This window comes from Polypterus senegalus, chromosome 6 (genome assembly GCF_016835505.1).
Source record: "Polypterus senegalus isolate Bchr_013 chromosome 6, ASM1683550v1, whole genome shotgun sequence".
Taxonomy (NCBI): Eukaryota; Metazoa; Chordata; class Cladistia; order Polypteriformes; family Polypteridae; genus Polypterus; species Polypterus senegalus.
The window spans coordinates 81434693-81454096 of NC_053159.1; the positions used below are offsets into that span (position 1 = coordinate 81434693).

The following is a 19404-nucleotide window of genomic DNA, read 5'->3' on the forward strand; positions in this document are numbered from 1 at the left end:
TGTCCTCTCTGATATGCAATAGCATCCTGATTCGACCTAGTAAGAACCCACAGTTGCTGTCTAACACTCTGGAGCTCTTCTGGAATGATACTGTGCACTGCCATTTCCATTGTCTGCTTCGATCTGTGCTGAACTATTCTTAAACTGTGCCACACTTTTCTACTTGCCTGCCCCTTGTCTAGCAGGTATCACAAAGACATTTTTTCAAAGTACTGTACTCCCACTGCTTTCCCACATTCCAAAGATGTGAGTAGTAGGTTAATTAGTAACTCTAAACTAGCCCAGTATGAATGATTTTTGGATGTGTGTGAGCACCATAGACTAATCCTCCATCCAGATTTGGCTTCTTGTTTGGGGCTAATGCTGCTGTGAGGGGCTTTAGATCTCCATGAACCTAAATAAAGTAGCAGCTTATTTAAATAGGTGATTGTTTGCCACAGATTAAAAAAAAACATAGAAGGTCTCCTTTTGCTTGGTTTTTTGCTTCAGTCTAAAATTTAATCATGTTGCAATTTTTGTTTTGTTGTTTTTTTTTTTCCAAAAATCATTTGTACTTTTAGGTTTATAACATATTCATAATTTGTACCACTTACAAAGAATCCTAATCTACATGTCTCTGAGATGTAGGACAAAAACAGACTACCTGGAAATAGCCTAAAGCTTTAATCACCCTGTTTGCAAATATCTAGTTTCAAAAATGACATGTACACCCTTATCCCAGTTAGAGAAACCAGGTTTTTGGTCCCTGAGAAACCAGATTAACACGTAGATTTTTCCCCTGAATTACCTGGTTATTTGGCTGTGTACACCTTTAAATTGGTTACAGTTGAGGATTTTGCAGTATGCTCATGTTTTTGCTTTGCAAATGCTTTCAGTGGCCACAATAGGAGCATGCACAAAATATATTTCCTGAAGCAAATACTCATGCATTATTTCTTCTCCTGGTTGAAATAATCTGGCTGAATATTTCAGAAATTGCTAAACTTATGTTGATGTACTGTTGATGTAATGGAGGTATTTAAGAAACCAAGTTTCTGCCTTAACTGGGTCAATCACCTTTTCCCACTTTTGTGTGTGCATGTAAATACACTGAATTTCTTGACCATGAGAAGAATCCAGCATCAGGAAGCTTTGAAGCCACAGTGCTGACTGCTAAGTCCTTCTAAATATTTGTGATAAAAAATTAAGTACTGTATATAAAATAAGTAAATAAAAGCATATATAGTGGATGAATGGATAAATTATGTAACATAACATAACATTCTCAGACCTGCTTAATCCATTGCTGGGTCACTAAGGGCTAGGTTATTTATTTGAATGGTATACGTATGATATACATTTTGGGTTGTGGTAGGAAAGCACACACAGGTTTGAGGAGATCATACAGGCTTCACTCATGAAGTGTGCAGGAGCATAAACTCTTAATTCAAGCAGTTGATTTGTCACAAGGTAAAATGTTAAGTGTAAGCTACAAGTACTTACTAATTTATTTTACATTGGCTAATAAATGTATTTGTAAAATAGGCTGGTTACAAGATTATAAGATTCATGTAAAATGATTAAGTTGTTAATATAACATTGTTTACTCTGTATATATAACGTGTTGTGTTACTGTAGATGCCGTTTATAAGGGTAATTTGTTTCAACAGTAATTGACATGTTTAAGAACTTTCACAGGCCTGAAGAGGGATCAGCTTTTAAAATGTAGGCTTAAATCCTATAGGGCCACAAATAATGAAATTGTTTTTTGGGGTAGATTAAGTGAAAAGATGTTTTAAAAGCTATTGCAGTGTATGGTAATATTCAGATTTTATAAAAATTTTTTTTTTCTTTTTCTCACCACATGAAATTTTATTGACTATCTTTACCACTGGTCGTTCCCTATCATTAGCCAAACTGTTCTTCTCTGTGGTAGCAGCTTTGGCCATTGTTGCCTTGTGCATTGTATAACCTTTCACTTGTTTTAGCTACTGAGGACTTAGTCACTTTAAAGCTAAATTAGCCCTTCTCAAGCCAGTAACATTTAGTTAAATATGCTTCTTATTTTGTAAAGCAAATCAGATCATAATTCAGTGTACTTATAACCAACACATTTATTACGATAGGTTAATTTTTTTAGGTCATGTACTTCAGTCTATTTAGTAATACCCACATTTTCCTGGTGAAGTTGCAGGGAAAGTTGCTTTGTGTGCATACATTGGAAAAACAGAAACTAGTGTTTAGGTTGGTGTTGAACTCTGAAAGTTTCATATTTCTCAGTGGCAGAATGTTGTTCTTCCTTAGGTTTTAATTTGGCCCTTTGTGAGGGGGTGGATCAGCTCTCAATGAAACCATTTATGGAAGAGAACGGCTGGTGCGGTTTGCTCATTGCACAGGAAGTTCAGAATTAGACAGTCTTAAGAAAAAAAATGCTTAAGGTAGACTGAAAGTAAACTTGTTGTGTTAAGGTGGTTTATTCAGCTGTGGCAGCATAAAGCTGATATTAAGTTTTAAATTTAATATTTTTGTAGTATGTTTGCAGAACATTTAAATGTATATGCTTCAGTGCATGTAATTTACAGATATTAAACATATTTTAATACAGATATTAATGAATAAAACAATTTTCTATTATGATAATGTGCTTAATTCCATTTTTTAATTATATCAATACTTAATAGAACTGACTGCAATTTTTTTCATTCATTTCTTCAGAAGTAAAGCAGAAAAGAATAAAAATGATATTCATTAACAAGAAACCAGGAAGACTATCGTAAACCAGTCACAATAGGTTTTAGAAAAACAGACTATATCATTAAAATTGTATAACTGAATATTAAAACTACAGTTATTGCTGCTTTTTGACTACCTTTTATTGTAATTATTTGAGCAATATTAGGATTATTAAACAAATTAAGAAGTGTGCCAAATGTTTCATGTTCAATTTTTCATTGTTTCTGTGCTGGAACTGTAAAGGAAGCAAAAATACCATTTAGTTTTATAACTTATTGTGTTAAATGCAGTGTTTTTCAGTCTTTTCTTCATAACTCACACCTTACAGTCCTAGGATCAGCCTAGTCACTTTTTTCTGAACTGAACTTGTTTTGTCTGTTTTGTAAAATGGAGACTAAAACTGCACACTATTCCAGATGAGGTCTCAATGGCATGTTACGTAGCTTAATCAAAAATTCCCTTGACCTAAACTTTGCACATCATGCCGTATAACCTTGTATCCTATTAGCTTTCTTAATGGCTTAAAGATGTACTGTAGATAATGACAAATCCACTATGACTCTTATATCAATTTGTAATTTCAATTTTCAAATCTACCATTGTGTAATCAAAAGTAAAATATAATTAAAATTTACATCTGCAACAGATGTAACCATGCTTGCATTTTTTCTCAGTCACGCTTCAACAGATTCTAGGTTATCAGACATTCCATCTAGTTTGATATTATTTACAAACTTAATCAGATTATTTTTTTATTACCTGGTCTAAATCTATTTATATATTTTAATAAGAGTAGGAGCCCCAGCACTGTTCTGAAAAGGTTTCTCTAACCATAGCCCTTTTGTTTCTGGTGTTTAATCCAATTTTGCATCCATCTGCATACTTCGTCTAAATACTCACTTGTTTTATTTTTAATGACTAACTTATCATGTGGGTAGCTTATGAAATTCCTTCTGAAAAAGGGAGATTAATAATATAATGACACCTCTGGTCATATGCTTTTATTGCTGCTTGTTCTTGGAACATGATCTCTCCCATCTGAACTTGTGCTGTTTAAAAATACACTGTTTTTTTATATGCAATACTTACTATTTTCATTAGTAATTTTTCTGTCAGTTTCTCCATGATGAATGTTAAACATGCTGGCCTACAATTAATTTGATAAACCAGATCACCCTTTTATATAAAGGGATATTTCCCTACTTCCAATCCTTAAGAATTTCTCTGTGTGCAGTGATTTTTGAAAAATTATTGAAAATTGTGTATATATGTAATTGGTAACCTCCTTAAGCACTCTATGGTAAAGATTTCAAAATATTTAATCTAAGCAGACCGTCTCCCCCTATAATTTCATTATCACTAAGTACCTCCAGAACAGCTCCTGTTACTGTTTGTAGGTTATGATTTTCTTCACACTTGTAAACTTCACAAAAATGCTATACAAGAGTCAAACATATAAGCAGTAGTGGTCGTACTCTTATTTATTAGTTTGAGGGAGTGTTATGCTGTCTTCTCTTTAATAGTACAGGATTCACAAGCTGAATTAAGTACCAATGTTTATTGAATCCCCTAAAAACTTACAATAGCACTGAATGACAAGTTTTAATATATTTTATACTACAGTTTGAGTACACCAATCCAAAGCTTTCTAAGTACCAACATTATGTTACCTATGTTGCTGCTTTTTTTTCTTTTTTTTTTAAATTGGTAAGCACATGTACAAATTCCAAACAGATTTATTCATTTTGAGTGTTAGGAGTCTGGTCCTCCATGAAGAGTACCATGAAGTGCAGTACCTTCAAGAAGCACAATAGCAGCACCTGTTTAGGAATAAAAAACAACAACAACAAAAACAAAATGCCACAAGTGGAAAATTTCACACCAGGGGACTATTTACAAAACCTTTTTTGAATATGAGCATAAAAATATGCATTGGCTATACTGTACTAAAAAACAAGAAATAATGCATATGTCAAAAAATATGATTTGTAAAACCTGGTATATGCACATTTCTATGCAATTTATCTTTATAAATCACAAACATCTTGTAAATGCACATACATGAACTTGTCTCAAGACTAATTGAAGTTAAATATGACTTGCATTAATGAAATGTTACTGCTTACAGTTAACAAAAGTAGTTTAATTCTCACTAGGTGCCCTTATTGCATTACAAGTGCAGTAAAATGCTTTGATTACATTATGAAAATCAGATGCTATTGCAAATTGCCTTTTTATGCTGGCAATTAAATTTCTGTTCACAATAACATATTATGTTTTATATGTACACCTGCACCATATGAAAACTGAATATATCCACTCACTGGCCAGTTAATGGCTTCCAGCACAGCAGGCATGACAGGGTAAAGCTTTATTGAGCTATTCCAGACATGTCAGCCAGTTCCCTTGAGAAGTGACAACAGGTAGCTTTTATATAAACTGACGAAAAAAAATAACCCCTTCCGTGCAACTACTCAGCACTGATCCTCCTTAAAGGGATTTACAATAGAATGTGTACATCATTTTCATCAGTTTTGAGGTTTAATATGATGTTCACATCAATGCACATTATAGTAATGGCTCTGGGACATAAATTATTATATACATGAGTCGTCATTTTGTTGATTTTGCTGCATTTTCCTACTTCATCATGATGATGTCAAAAATATCCAAAATACTCCTGGTCCCAGGCGTTTCAGTTTAATGATACTCAACCTGTATTAATGTTAAGTACCAGTTTGACTAAAAACTCAAGTACTGTTTTATGTTGTAGCACATTTTCTATGATGTCCTTTTTATCCAGGTATTGGATATTAAGGTTTATCACTTCAATTCTCAGTCTCTGAATTTCTTTTAATTTTTTCAGTTATTAAAAAGAGTCTATGGAAATTATCTGGTACCACCAGAGTCAGGTATGTGCTATTAATATTACATAACTGATATTTTATTTTCTTAATTTCTTTTAAATAAAATTTTGAAACCAAGATATATTTCATGTGAATTATTGTTTTATTATTAAATTTTAATGAATCTGCTCTGTATATGTTTGATCCCCGAATTGTATTTGTTCATTACCTTTGGATTATATTTAAAAGAAATTGGTCCTCCATGGGCGGCACGGTGGCGCAGTGGTAGCGCTGCTACTTCGAAGTTAGGAGACCCGGGTTCAATTCCTGGGTCCTCCCTGTGTGGAGTTTGCATGTTCTCCCCGTGTCTGCATGGGTTTCCTCCGGCGCTCCGGTTTCCTCCCACAATCCAAAGACATGCAGGTTAGGTGCATTGCCGGTTCTAAATTGGCCCTAGTGTGTGCTTGGTGTGTGGGTGTATTTGTGTGTGTCTTGCGGTGGGTTGGTGCCCTGTCCAGGATTGGTTCCTGCCTTGTGCCCTGTGTTGGCTGGGATTGGCTCCAGCAGACTCCCATGACCCTGTATTCGGATTCAGCGGGTTGGAAAATGGATGGATGGATGGTCCTCCGTAGTCACAGTTTAAACTACACCTGCCTTGGAAAGTATTATCCATATGATCATGAATGAGAATAATAAATATTTTTCCTAGTAGTCTTATTAACAGTTAGGAAATTCTTATCAATCTGTTTTTTGAATGTTATTTTTAATGAGTTTATTGTATACTTCTAAATTAGCCTAATGCTTCAGTCAAAATTGACCATATTACCAACAATCAAGGCCATTGTGACAAGCAGTAGCTACATTCTCATATAGCTATACCAGCTAGCTAGTAAATTGTGCAGCAGTGGCTTCAAAACATTGTGGATCAAAATACCAGAAGGCAGTTATGGGTTATCAAGACAATATTCTTGATTGTAAATCAAACTTAACCATCCATCCATCCTCTTCCGCTTATCCGGGATCGGGTCGCGGGGGCAGCAGCTTAAGCAGAGAGGTCCAGACTTCCCTCTCCCCAGCCACTTCTTCCAGCTCTTCCGGGAGAATCCCAAGGCGTTCCCAGGCCAGCCGGGAGACATAGTCCCTCCAGCGTGTCCTGGGTCTTCCCCGGGGAACTCAAAACTTAACCTAAATGCCTAATTTGTGAAATAAATCTTCTCACCGATAACATGAAGACAATTTCGCCCTGAAATTGCATTTTCTATGACAGAGAAGCATTGCAGTTTCAAATAGATCTATAATATATATTTATTTGTTTAGGTTGGAAACAATAACAAATGCCCTGAGGTTTTTTTTTTGTTTAAAACTGCAAAATGTTTCAGAAAGGAGCTAATAAATTGCATTGCCTAAGATTTTAAGTAAGTAATTTTAATGATCTTCTGAGAATTTAATCAGGTATAATTAACAATGCTACTGGACTCTAGGCAGATATTATATAAAAGTGGTATAGTATTTTGTATGAATTCTTCAACAACTTGCATCTCAGTCTGACACTACATTTTAAAGGACCATACCCCGCACTTTTTTGATCACAGTCATTTTTTATTTGTAGATCATGCTTGTTTTCTATTCATTCCACTGAAATGCAGAAGCAACTGGAACAATTAACCTCTTATCTAATGTGCTAGCTTTTGTAGTGCATACACACTGCATATTTACATTCTGAGCTTAAGTAAACAGAATTTATAGAAATGCAATTCAAAATGTATTTCTTTTAAAAGTGTTAATCAACTTTTGTAAGTTGATTTTAAACATCTATAATAGTGTCTTTTTATTGTTGTTCTTAGGCTATAATGTGTCTCTTCTGTTTGATCTGGAAAACATTCCTCCAAATAAGGAAGAGGTTATACACCAGGCAGGTATTCTTAAGCGCAATTGCTTTGCTTCTGTTTTTGAGAAGTACTTCCGGTTCCAAGAAGAAGGGCGAGAAGGCGAAAAGAGAGCTGTCATCCATTACAGAGATGATGAGACAATGTAAGTTTTCAGAAATAAACCTAGCTGTTGTTAGAATTTTATAACTGTTCAATGAGCATGGCTTTTAGATCCTTTTTGTTCAGTGTTTATCTGATCAGTTGTTTATATTGATAATGTTTGTATCTACTTTTATTTAATTCTTATGTTCTGTGATGCGTCCCGATTTATTTATTTAGAGTAGTAACCATTTGAAATATGTTAAGGATAATCTGTTAATTTAAAGGATTAAATGAAAAATAATGAACTATAAAGGTACAGTCATAATAAACAAAGTTTTAAGTAAAGCCTTTATAGTTACATATTCTTTACATAAACTTCCATCCTGAGTATACAGCTGACACTGTACAAATGGTTGATAGCTACAGCAAGTTCAGCAGTTAATATCTGACCCTTTTTCTTTTTTCCATTCTGTTGTGCTACATTAAACTTGAGACATCATACAGATGAATGTCTCTTCTGTTTTCAAGGTGCAAAACACTTGTATTCCTTATTCTTTTTCACTATATTAAATGCATTGTACTTCTAGGTAAGCATTGATTGGTTGTCAGTGGTCATGCACAAAGAGCCCACCACAGAAACTAAAGACAAAAGCCAAACCTGTTTGATATTCTCGGAGAGAGTCGCAGACTAGTTGGACTGTTACTGGGTTTGTTAGATTAGGTAATCAGCTTCATGGGAGTGTGTCCCAACTGATTCTGACTCTCTAAGATTATGTAATAGAAGGCTAGGAGTGGAAATTGCTGGAAAACTTGTGTAATGTGACCAAGCCTCAAGACAGAGAATCCTACACCTATGTACCATATTAGACTGACAGAAGTCATTAGGGTAGGAATCCTTGTAATTTTTATATGGTGACCCTTTTTCTGGAAGTAACTTTGAGATAAAGTTTATATGAGACACAAAAGTAATTGAAGTTAGAGAGGTAAGCTTAGCAAAGATTAATTTGTGTAATGAAGAGCAAAACGGAGATTGTGTGTTTTGCACACACAAAATCATAAGCTAGGATTTATTTTTTTTAGTGGTACAATGTATTCTTAGTCATGTCCTCTGTTCTTTGTGAAAATAAAAAGACCTTTTGATATTTCAAGCTCAGTTTGCAGTTTAAGTACATCTGAAGAATTGACATTTATGCCTTATCTTATCCTTATACTAATCCTTCATGGTAACCAATTACAGCTTCTAATGGAACATACTTTGGATTTGTTTTAATTATTATATCTTGTAAAATTCAGAACCCTCATTTGTTGATTGGGTGAAAAATGAGTTTTTGAATTCAGATTCTGATTCTACAATGTTCAAAACATCAAGAAAACTTAATTTTAGCATGGCGTCTGCATGGTATGTCTTAAATGTGTGTGTCTGTGAAAAATCAAAATTTATGTTTGGGTATTAAAAAAATTACAGTTTATGTTGGAAAAAGATGTTTTTTGTGTTGTGTAGAGCTCTTAGATGACTAAATCGGAACAAGAAGTTTCTGAGATATTCACTCTAAACTTGAGATCTATGTACAATAAAAATTAAATATCTCCCACAGGTTATCCTCAAAATGCATACAGTCGTAGCTCCTTGTTTTGTCTTGGTAGAGTTGTATATTACTCTACTTTCCCCTTTTTGTATTTTTTATAGTGTTGCTTTTGTCGGAATGTCTGAAATACCATAGACTTAAAACTGCTTAAACTGATAATAATTTTACGAAAATCACCATTTAATAATTCCCTTAAGACCCCATGACCGCATTTAAGAAATTAGAGGTTTCTATAAGTAGATTGTGATCTTGCGCCATGTAAAAAGAACAATTGGCAATTAATTCCGTGACCAGGTGTGTGAAGCTAGCAGTCACACAAAAATATATTTACCTGAAATTTCTAACAAAGTTGCCTTTACCAAATAATAACAAAAATTAATGACTTATTACAAAATTAATAAAGTTGGGAGAGCCTGGGGGAATTTATTTTCAGTTTCTTTTGCTAGTGGACTGTCACATAAGAAAATCTGAGGAGTGCCATGGAAAGAAGTGAATAATGTTTATATTCATCAAATAACTGTTTCATGTATCTTTTTCAGAAACAAAATCATGTATTAATATTTTTTTCTGACAGGTATGTAGAAGCAAAAAAGGACAGAGTAACTGTAGTTTTCAGTACAGTTTTCAAAGATGATGATGATGTGGTGATTGGAAAGGTGTTTATGCAGGTATCCAGAATTTCCAGCTTTCTAATAAAAGTTGCTTTTACTAATATCAAAATATAAACTGTAATATTTGTTTAAGTAAAATACAATATTTTATCTAAATTGTTTGCTTTTTAATATGCTATTCTTCACTACTCCTCAGAGATTTTTTGGGAATGCTAAAGTATTTTGTAGCCAATATCTCTTTTTACTTTGGAGATTTATATGTTTATATGTGTCATTCTTTCTATTTCCAATTATTATTTATATAGGAAAATAGGTTTATTACCACTTTAAGATATATATATATATATATATATATATATATATATATATATATATATATATATATATATATATATATATATATATATATATATATATATATATATATATATATATATATATATATATATATATATATATATATATATATATATATATATATATATATATATATATATATATATATATATATATATATATATAACTGCTCAAAAAATTAAAGGAACGCTTTGAAAACACATCAGATCTCAATGGGAAAAAGAAATCCTCCTGGATATCTATACTGATATAGACTGGGTAATGTGTTAGGAACAAAAGGATGCCACATCGTTTGATGGAAATGAAAATGATCAACCTACAGAGCCCTGAATTCAAAGACGCCCAAAAATCAGAGTGAAAAATTATGTGGCAGGCTGGCTAGTCCATTTTGCCAAAATTTAATTGCAGCAACTCAAAATTGTACGCAGCACTTTGTATGGCCCCTGTGTTCTTGTATACATGCCTGACAACATCGGTGCATGCTTCTAATGAGATGACAGATGGTGTTGTGGGGGATCTCCTCCCAGATCTGGACCAGGGCATCACTGAGCTCCTGGACAGTCTGAGGTGCAACCTGGTGGCATTGGATGGACCAAAACATAATGTCCCAGAGGTGTTCTATTGGATTTAGGTCAGGAAAGTGTGGTGGCCAGTCAATGGTATCAATTCCTTCATACTCCAGGAACTGCCTGCATACTCTCACCACATGACGCCAGGAATTGTCATGCACCAGGAGCCACTGTACCAGCATAGGGTCTGACAATGGGTCCAAGGATTTCATCCTGATACCTAATGGCAGCCAAGGTGCCTTTGTCAAGCCTGTAGCGGTCTGTGTGACCCTCCATGGATATGCCTCCCCAGACAATCATTAACCCACCACCAAACTGCTCATGCTGAATGATGTTACAGGCAGCATAATGTTCTCCATGGCTTCTCCAGACCCTTTCACTTCTGTCACGTGCTCAGGGTGAACCTGCTCTCATCTGTAAAGCACAGGGCACCAGTGGTGCATCTGCCAATTCTGGTATTCTATGGCAATGCCAATGCTGCATGCAGTGAGCTCAGGGCCCATTAGAGGACATGGGGCCCTTGGGTCACCCTCATGAAGTCTTTCTGGTTGTTTGGTCAGAGACATTCACACCAGTGGCCTGCTGCAGGTCATTTTGTAGGGCTCTGGCAGTGCTCATCCTGTTCCTCCATGCCCAAAGGAGCAGATACTGGTCCTGCTGATGGGTTATGGACCTTCTATGGCCCTCTCCAGCTCTCCTAGAGTAACTGCTTGTCTCCTAGAATCTCCTCCATGCCCTTGAGACTGTGCAGGGAGACACAGCAAACCTTCTGGCAATGACACGTATTGATGTGCCATCCTGGAGAAGTTGGACTACCTGTGCAACCTCTGTAGGGTCCAGGTATCGCCTCATGCTACCAGTAGTGACACTGACTGTAGCCAAATGCAAAACTAGTGAAGAAACAGTCAGAAAAGATGAGGAGGGAAAAATGTCAGTGGCCTCCACCTGTTAAACCATTCCTGTTTTGGGGGTCATCTCATTGTTGCACCTCTAGTGCATCTGTTGTTAATTTCATTAACACCACAGCAGCTGAAACTGATTAACAACCCCTCTGCTACTTAACTGACCAGATTAATATCCCATAAGTTTCATTGACTTTATGCTATACTAATCTCCTCGATCGTTGGGGTAAAAGTTCCAGAACCCTCGCGATAGACTAAAATCCTGAAGTAGAAACCATATGTTTGTGTAGTTATTTTTATATATTTTAAGCCCTTATAAACTCTCCCACACTGTTAACATTATTAGAGCCCTCTAGACATTTGAAATAACATGAAATAACACCCTTTAGTCAAAAGTTTAAACTGTCCTCCATGACAAGACAGAGATGACAGTTCTTTCTCACAATTAAAAGAATGCAAATAGATCTTCTTCTCTTCAGGAGCAGATAATTTCAGAGGGAAAGAGAGAGAGAGAGAGCGCTCGCAAAGAAAAGCAAAAAATCAATACTTGTGCTTTTAAGTTTGCCGCGGCATTTTTTAGAGGAGCGTTAGTATCTTCTAAGCAAACAGCCCCTCTGCTCACATCTCCTCCACAGGCAGAGAAGCGTCAGAGAAAGAGAGCGAGATTAAAGCAACAATCAAAAAATCAATATGTGTGCTTTTAAATATGCCGAGCACCGCAATAAAGCAGCATTTTTTTAGAGGAGCGTCAGTATCTTAAGCAAACAGCACTGCTCACACCCCCTCCTTCAGGCGCAGAGAATGTCAGAGAGGGTGAGAGAGAGGCAGAGACAAGCAAACAATCAACCTCCGCTCGGGATGCATATCTTATAGCATTGAGGAGTTTTAGTTAATATGTAATACATGCTCTGATTGAGTAGCTTCTAAGCCATCCGCCAATAGCGTCCCTTGTATGAAATCAGCAGGGCAAACAAACTGAGGAAGCGTGTAGCATAAATTAAAAGACCCATTGTCTGCAGAAATCCGCGAACATATTTAGATATGCTTACATTTAAAATCCGCGATAGAGTGAAACAGCGAAAGTCGAAGCGCGATATAGCGAGGGATTACTGTACTCTGATTAAAAAGTGTTCCTTTAATTCTTTTGAGCAGTATATTATATATATATTTCACACACGCCCCGTCCGTTTTGCAATGCACGATGGGATTTGTAGTTTCGTTTTTCCAGTTAAAAGATGATTTTCTACTCCAGACTGTGCAATATCTTCTTCTTCTTCTTCTTTCTTACTTTATAAAAGCGGTCGGGATTGTCCTTCTGTCCCGTGAATGGAAAGCGTAGCGGTATTCCGCTTATCACAGACTTACTACTTGCAGCTTGCGGTACGAAGCAACATGATGTGAGCAGAGTTCTGGTGCTCCCATCGTTCCCTTGCTTTTGTGCGCAATGTGCTGGAAAAATAGACAAAATTATGTCTCTGGAAATAATTAATGGTGATGGAGTACAAATGCCACACCGCGTAGTAAATATCAAGGGGGTTCAAAAGTGCGACCTCAATATAGAAAAAAAGTTTAAATTTCATCACAAAAATAACAGAAACTACGAGTATTAAAGTAATACTGCTCAAATGCAATATAACCAAATTAATGAGTTTGTATAAAATACCAAATTGATCTAAATATTGAATTGCCTTAAGGAGTGGTCAACTTAAAAGTCGGTCGCCTTAAAAGGCTGGTCAGCCTAGTGTATATATATCTATATCTATATCCAAGTTTATTTTAACAAAGGAAGTGTATGAGTTTTACACTTTTATTACTTAAGAATCTGTTCTGTATTTTTGCTTCAGGTTTTCTGCTGTAATTTTCATTACACTTAAATGCATATAATGTTTGATTTCTTTGCATCCGAGACTGTCCCCTTCAAATTATAATTGTTTCATTTTGTCTTTGCTGCATATTTTTGCTTAATATGCTTTTTAGGAATTTAAAGAGGGTCGCCGTGCCAGTCACACAGCTCCTCAAGTCTTATTTAGTCATCGAGAACCACCCCTTGAACTTAAGGATACTGATGCAGCAGTCGGAGACAACATCGGTTACATAACATTTGGTGTGTATGTCGAGATTTCATTGCCTGCCTTGGAGATAGTAGAAACTATAAGATAAGCAAAGTACAGTATAACTGTACCATTTAAGGGACAAATTGTGTTAAATCCTTCTTCATAAAATGGGTGGAATTAATTTTATGTTTTTGAAAAAGTCAAGCTTCAGGACCAGGCAGACTAGGGTGCTCATGTATTTGTTCTGTGTTTTAGAAATGCTTGGCTGTTTTGTACTGTTTTTAAAGATAAATAGTATAATTATGCAGTTTTAATAGTCGTAGAAGGTAGTTAAATTTATTTTTAACTATGCTTTAATTATGCATATATACTTTATTAAAATGTTTTGAAGGTGGTCAATAGTATATTGATTAGAACCATTCAGCCTTCCATTTTCTATCCAGGTTGGGATTAAAGAGTTAGTCTTGCAGACATAATGTTACTTTTTGAAAACAAAGTCAATTACTTAAATTCTTGTTTGTGCTTTTGCCCACATTAGCATGTGCTCTTTGTCAATGCAGTTTAGTCATTTTTCAGTCATGTCTTTGAAATCAATAATAATGATCATTATAACTGACCAGAATGGGTTGGCATGGAATCTCAATATAACAAAGGGAAAAAATAACTTTAAAGATTAGTTGTCTTTAAACTCTTATTTTCTCTTCAATGCCTGAGAAAGTATTTTTTTATAATAATCTGGACAATCAGTTTTCTGAACTTAGGTGAAGATTGCACTTTGGGCTGCTGCAATTTATTTTAGGATGAAATGACTGCTTCAAGTTTTTCCAGGTTACTTCATTATCTTTCCCCACTGATATAATGATTCATAGAAGATTGTTTTTCTAATTTCTTTAAATTTTAAATTTAAAATTGAAATAAAGCACTGTTTCATTGTTTATAAACCATTCAATATTCAAATTTAGTAAGCCATGTAAACAATTAAAGTGAAAAGTTGTCAATAATGATATAAATCTTTAGGTAAAAGGGACACTGATATCTAGATGCCTGCATCTATCTATGCATTGCCCATGGTTGTGCTGTTTAGTCAGTTTTATTGTAACTATCACTTTGGCTATCTGATCATCAAACATTATTTACTTCCTTTTATTACCTTTTATTTTTCACTGAAGGATTTAGCATTTCTTCACAGTAGACACATTGTAAAGAAGCCACCTTAAGGGCAGAGATGTGTCCTTCCAACCCCATAAGGCTAACGGTATAAATGGCTGCTGTTTTGGCAAGTTGTTTAACTTCAGCAGTTTCAGTCAGAGACCGCTCATCTGAATGTTATTCAGTTATTTTGAAAGTCTGATAACAAAGTAGCCCTTTCAAAAAAATCATCATTTATTTTTCTCGACTTTTTATCATAATATATAGTACTAAAGTATTGAAATACAAATTCATAATTTGAAAACAAATTTGCTGCCCATTGTGGCCCTGACAATTGGGTAGACAAGCATTCTGTCATCCAGAATTTGTTTGATCAAGTCGAATTGTGACTGCAAGTAAAACTAAAATTGATCTAACTGAAAACAGACATCAACAAATCAAATTCTAAATCAATAGCAATAGACTTTCACTAAACATACTTTGTCTTAGTGAGTTTGTAATGAATTGCTGAATTGTGCTTATGTTAAATAGGAAATACCTTTTTCTGCATTGGCTTCAAATTGATGGTTTCCTTGTTCTGAATACACATTGTTAGTACTATATGAATTATTAATTGAAAAATAATCACTAGCTATTGTGTTGCACAACTAACCTTTTGAATCATAGTGCACACAACAGTAATACCAAATGGCAACTAGATATTATTTGTTGAATTGCTAGTAAAGCATTTTAGAAATAGAAGACAGAGATACAAAAAAATTATTTTTAAATGTTTACCGTTTATTCTACCAATACTCCATGCCACAACTAATTCTGTTTAACATAGTATTGCGTTTTTTTTTTTCTTAAAGATAGAAATTATGTAATTATAACTCTTTGTTTACCTTTTAGTCTTGTTTCCCCGCCATACCAGTGCAAATGCAAGAGATAACACCATCAACCTTATTCACACCTTTAGAGACTACCTGCATTATCATATAAAGTGCTCCAAGGTAAGCAGGACAACAAAAAGAAAAATGCCAAGTAATTCTGTGACGCTGAACAGGAGACAGTTTTGTGATATGATTTTGTTTGTGTCAGCCAGACTTGTAATGTCTACTCCTGCATATTTGAAAATTATATTTAAAAGGATAAATATTTTATTTCTGGAGAAACAAGTATAAATAAAATATGTTCATAATTCATACCTAAATATTAACTCTCCACATATTCCTGCATAAGCATTAAAGCTGCAGAGATGGTCTTTTTGTAAAACAGTGTGTTATTGTATAAGTGCATATTTTACGGGAAGGAACCAGTTTTTTTATTTTCCTTTCTTTCTTTCTTTCTTCAGGCATATATTCACACGCGAATGAGAGCCAAAACCTCAGACTTCCTTAAAGTGCTCAATAGGGCACGGCCTGATGCAGAGAAAAAAGAAATGAAGACTATCACGTAGGTGTTTGACTTGATCTTTCTAACTGAATGAGTTAAAGTCTAAATGGAGTCAAATGACATTTTGCTCAACAGGAAAAGGCCTGTAACCTTCTTGAAATATACACATTTGAACTATATCTTGTTCAAAATACTGTAGAACAGTGTAAAAATGTTTATCATTGCTACTAGTAAAGCAGTAATTTGAGTTTATATTAACATTTAATATGATGTTTAATAGTAATATAAAAGTATAATAGCAGAAGTAATTACACTCCTGTCTTCCATAAGTTGTTCGCTCAAAATAAGATGCTAATATCAAAGTGAAACACAACACAGACAAACATAACTGGCCTGGCTGGGGGCAAGCTGTGGTGCAAGAAAATGAGCATATGTACTTACGTAGAATGCAATTATTTGTTGATTATTTGGTATTTAAAAACTGTATGCATAAAAACTGAAAATAGCCAAATTTCCCCCTGTGAAAATTAAAGATCTATCTGTTTATCTAAATATATAAATATAAAAAGGAAAATTATTGAACAAATTATGTAAACAATTTTGCTGGGTTCTGTAAATTAAAGTATATTGACTTCAGCACTTGAATTCCTTTTGATATTAGAGCTAAACATTTGTTTTTTTTTTTTCTTTCAACTAATAGTTACGTTGAAACAGTTGACTAATTCAAATATTTCAACTGTTGCATAGTTTTTGTCATGTGTTTCCAAACATGGAAAGAGATTATAATATTGGAAAAACTTGAGACATTTGTTTTTCAATTGAGAAATAAGGACAGACAAATTTTCTTATGTGTATGATCTTTCAGGGTTATTCAGGATTTATTTTTCCTAGAGCTGTCTCATTAATTTGAAGTTAGAATATATTTAAATTTATTTTACACACTGCTTCAGATGTTCCACTTGGCTTCATATTGCTGCAGTCAAATCTCTGAGTCATTTGCTGGAGGAATTTCCTGTTCAGCCAGATGCATAATCATGTTTGGACTTTAGCCAAATTTTGTGGCTACCCTGATGCTACTAATGACAAAGTAACAATTATATGCCTATGGTTCAAAATGAAAAGATAATTTAAAAAGGATAGATGAATTTATTTATTCGCAACACACCATTTTGACAGTTCCAATTGTGAAAGGACTGAAATTGAGACTTCTCCTTTCATTTTACATGTAACATGTTTATGGACTGATTTGCTACAGCCCTGAATTTTTCCTCCTTAGTTACCTTAACATGAAAACATTTGTCAACATTATTTACTGGCTTCGACATAGATTTGCTTTTTAGTGCAGCTTTAAATATTATGATTATAGATAAGAGCAAAAATTTTAATTTTTTTTTTTTTTTTAGATTCTCTCTCTAAAATATGAAAGTGTATTTAAGCTAAATCTTTATTTCATTTACTGAGAATTACATTATGGCTGTAGTGTTTTTTTTTTGTATCTAGATTGTATCTATTGTTGATTAATATTTTTAACATTTTCAAGGATTAATGTTAATATCAATTAAAAGTAATGGTTTCTTAAAATCTGTCATTTTCATTCACTATGACTTACTATATAAAATGATATTGTTCTCATATACATGTCTTTAAAATGTAGCACCATAACTTTCTTTTAATAATAATAATTATTATTCACTACTCCTTTAGTACTCCGTATCAGCCTACACTGTTCATTACCTACCTGGTATCGGTATGTGCTGTCACAAAATTGTAACAGTGCATTCCTATTAAAAATGTAAACTGTTCATAATTTAGACTTGTGTACACTAAGCGATGATCAGACCTATACATATGCATTTCACAAAATAATAAATTGCGTGTGTTTGTTTGAATTTGCTTGTGAATTTTTACAAGTGCAGTGGTGTAATGGGTCATTTATATGCCTTAACATAATGGAGGGAGTGTTGCTAATTTATAGCAGTTAGACCTCAGTCCTTTTTTTTTTATATAAACCTGAAGTGTTTACTGCATTGAGTTAACAGTAAAAGAGGAAGCCTTAAGTTATTTGGTTAGCAGTTGCAGTGAAAATAAATAGCAATTTATGGTTAACAATTTACATTAAGACACAGACCAGGATCATTACATAATAATTTCTTTATTAATAACATACTTTAGAATATTTACCTTTACAGATTGTTGTAGATGCAATTAAAGTAGCAAATAAAATATATTGCAACTTTTTAATATAAATCAAGGGACTGCTAAAAAACTAAATTATACAAAATCTTTAAAGCTGTTGTTTTCCACTTGTTCGGTTAACTACAGCATCACATAAGACTGAATATGACTAAAGAGATTTTTCATTCTTAAATAACTGAGATCTTCTATTTCTGCTAAATGCATCTTTATAGCACTTTACAAACTTATCTTGAAAAGAAGTTCATAATGGTAATCTAAAGGTGCTGAGTCTGTTCCCTTTGTCTACCTAAATTAGTATTAAGTTAAATGTAACCCTCTATCCTATAACATTTGCTACAGTCACACTTCATTTTAATGAAATATATGCTGAAGTTTTAAGTGAGCTCAAGTTTTTAGAGGATTTTCTGAGCTGGCTAATCCACCTGAGAGAGTGATCAGTTGAAATGGTATAAGAATATTACATTTTAAATTGTATTTGCATTTTTGAACATGTTTCAACTTTTGAGAAGAAATTTCTGAAAATGTTTTCGAATGCTGTTTTGTTTAACCATTGTGTTAGTTTACTTAATATTTTATGAAATGATGAATTCTATATTTATTCATTAGTTCAAATGATTACACAGTAACCAAAGCCTTGTAAATTATATTCCTCTCCTTCTAGGGGGAAAACATTTGCTTCTCGTTAAAATGACCATCAAGATGAGCTGGACCTGATCTTTCTCAAAGTGCCGGCACATTGGGCCTTTCAGTATCTGATGAATATCCCTTCTCCACCGACAGCCAGTACATTATTCCATGTAATTTGGTACATTTGTTATAGATTTTTTTTTTTTTGCTTTGCATAGATAAAATACTTAGACCAAACATATATGAATAAATTAATTTTTTTAATACACAATGACTTTTTATGGACATTCTGCTTTTTTTTGACTTGCAATCTCTGATTATCAGCAGTGTTCAATTACAAATCCAGTATTTGCTTCCCCTTTGATATATTTGCCGCTTATAAATAATTAAATGACTCAAGATCTTGAATCAGTGATGAGTAATAAATAAAACATACTTGGTAATAACCTGT

At 33.9% G+C, this 19404-nt stretch overlaps 1 protein-coding gene across 1 annotated transcript in view; it reads left to right on the forward strand.

Annotated features, from left to right (window-relative positions):
- arpc2 (actin related protein 2/3 complex, subunit 2) overlaps nt 1–19404 on the forward strand; it is a 39062-nt gene extending 19658 nt beyond the window's left edge. Inside the window, exons 4-10 of the mRNA XM_039756416.1 lie at nt 5579–5624; nt 7403–7589; nt 9689–9782; nt 13531–13657; nt 15648–15748; nt 16090–16190; nt 18988–19404. Coding sequence (XP_039612350.1) covers nt 5579–5624; nt 7403–7589; nt 9689–9782; nt 13531–13657; nt 15648–15748; nt 16090–16190; nt 18988–19012 — 681 coding nt within the window. The 3' untranslated portion in view covers nt 19013–19404. The remainder of the gene's footprint in view (nt 1–5578; nt 5625–7402; nt 7590–9688; nt 9783–13530; nt 13658–15647; nt 15749–16089; nt 16191–18987) is intronic.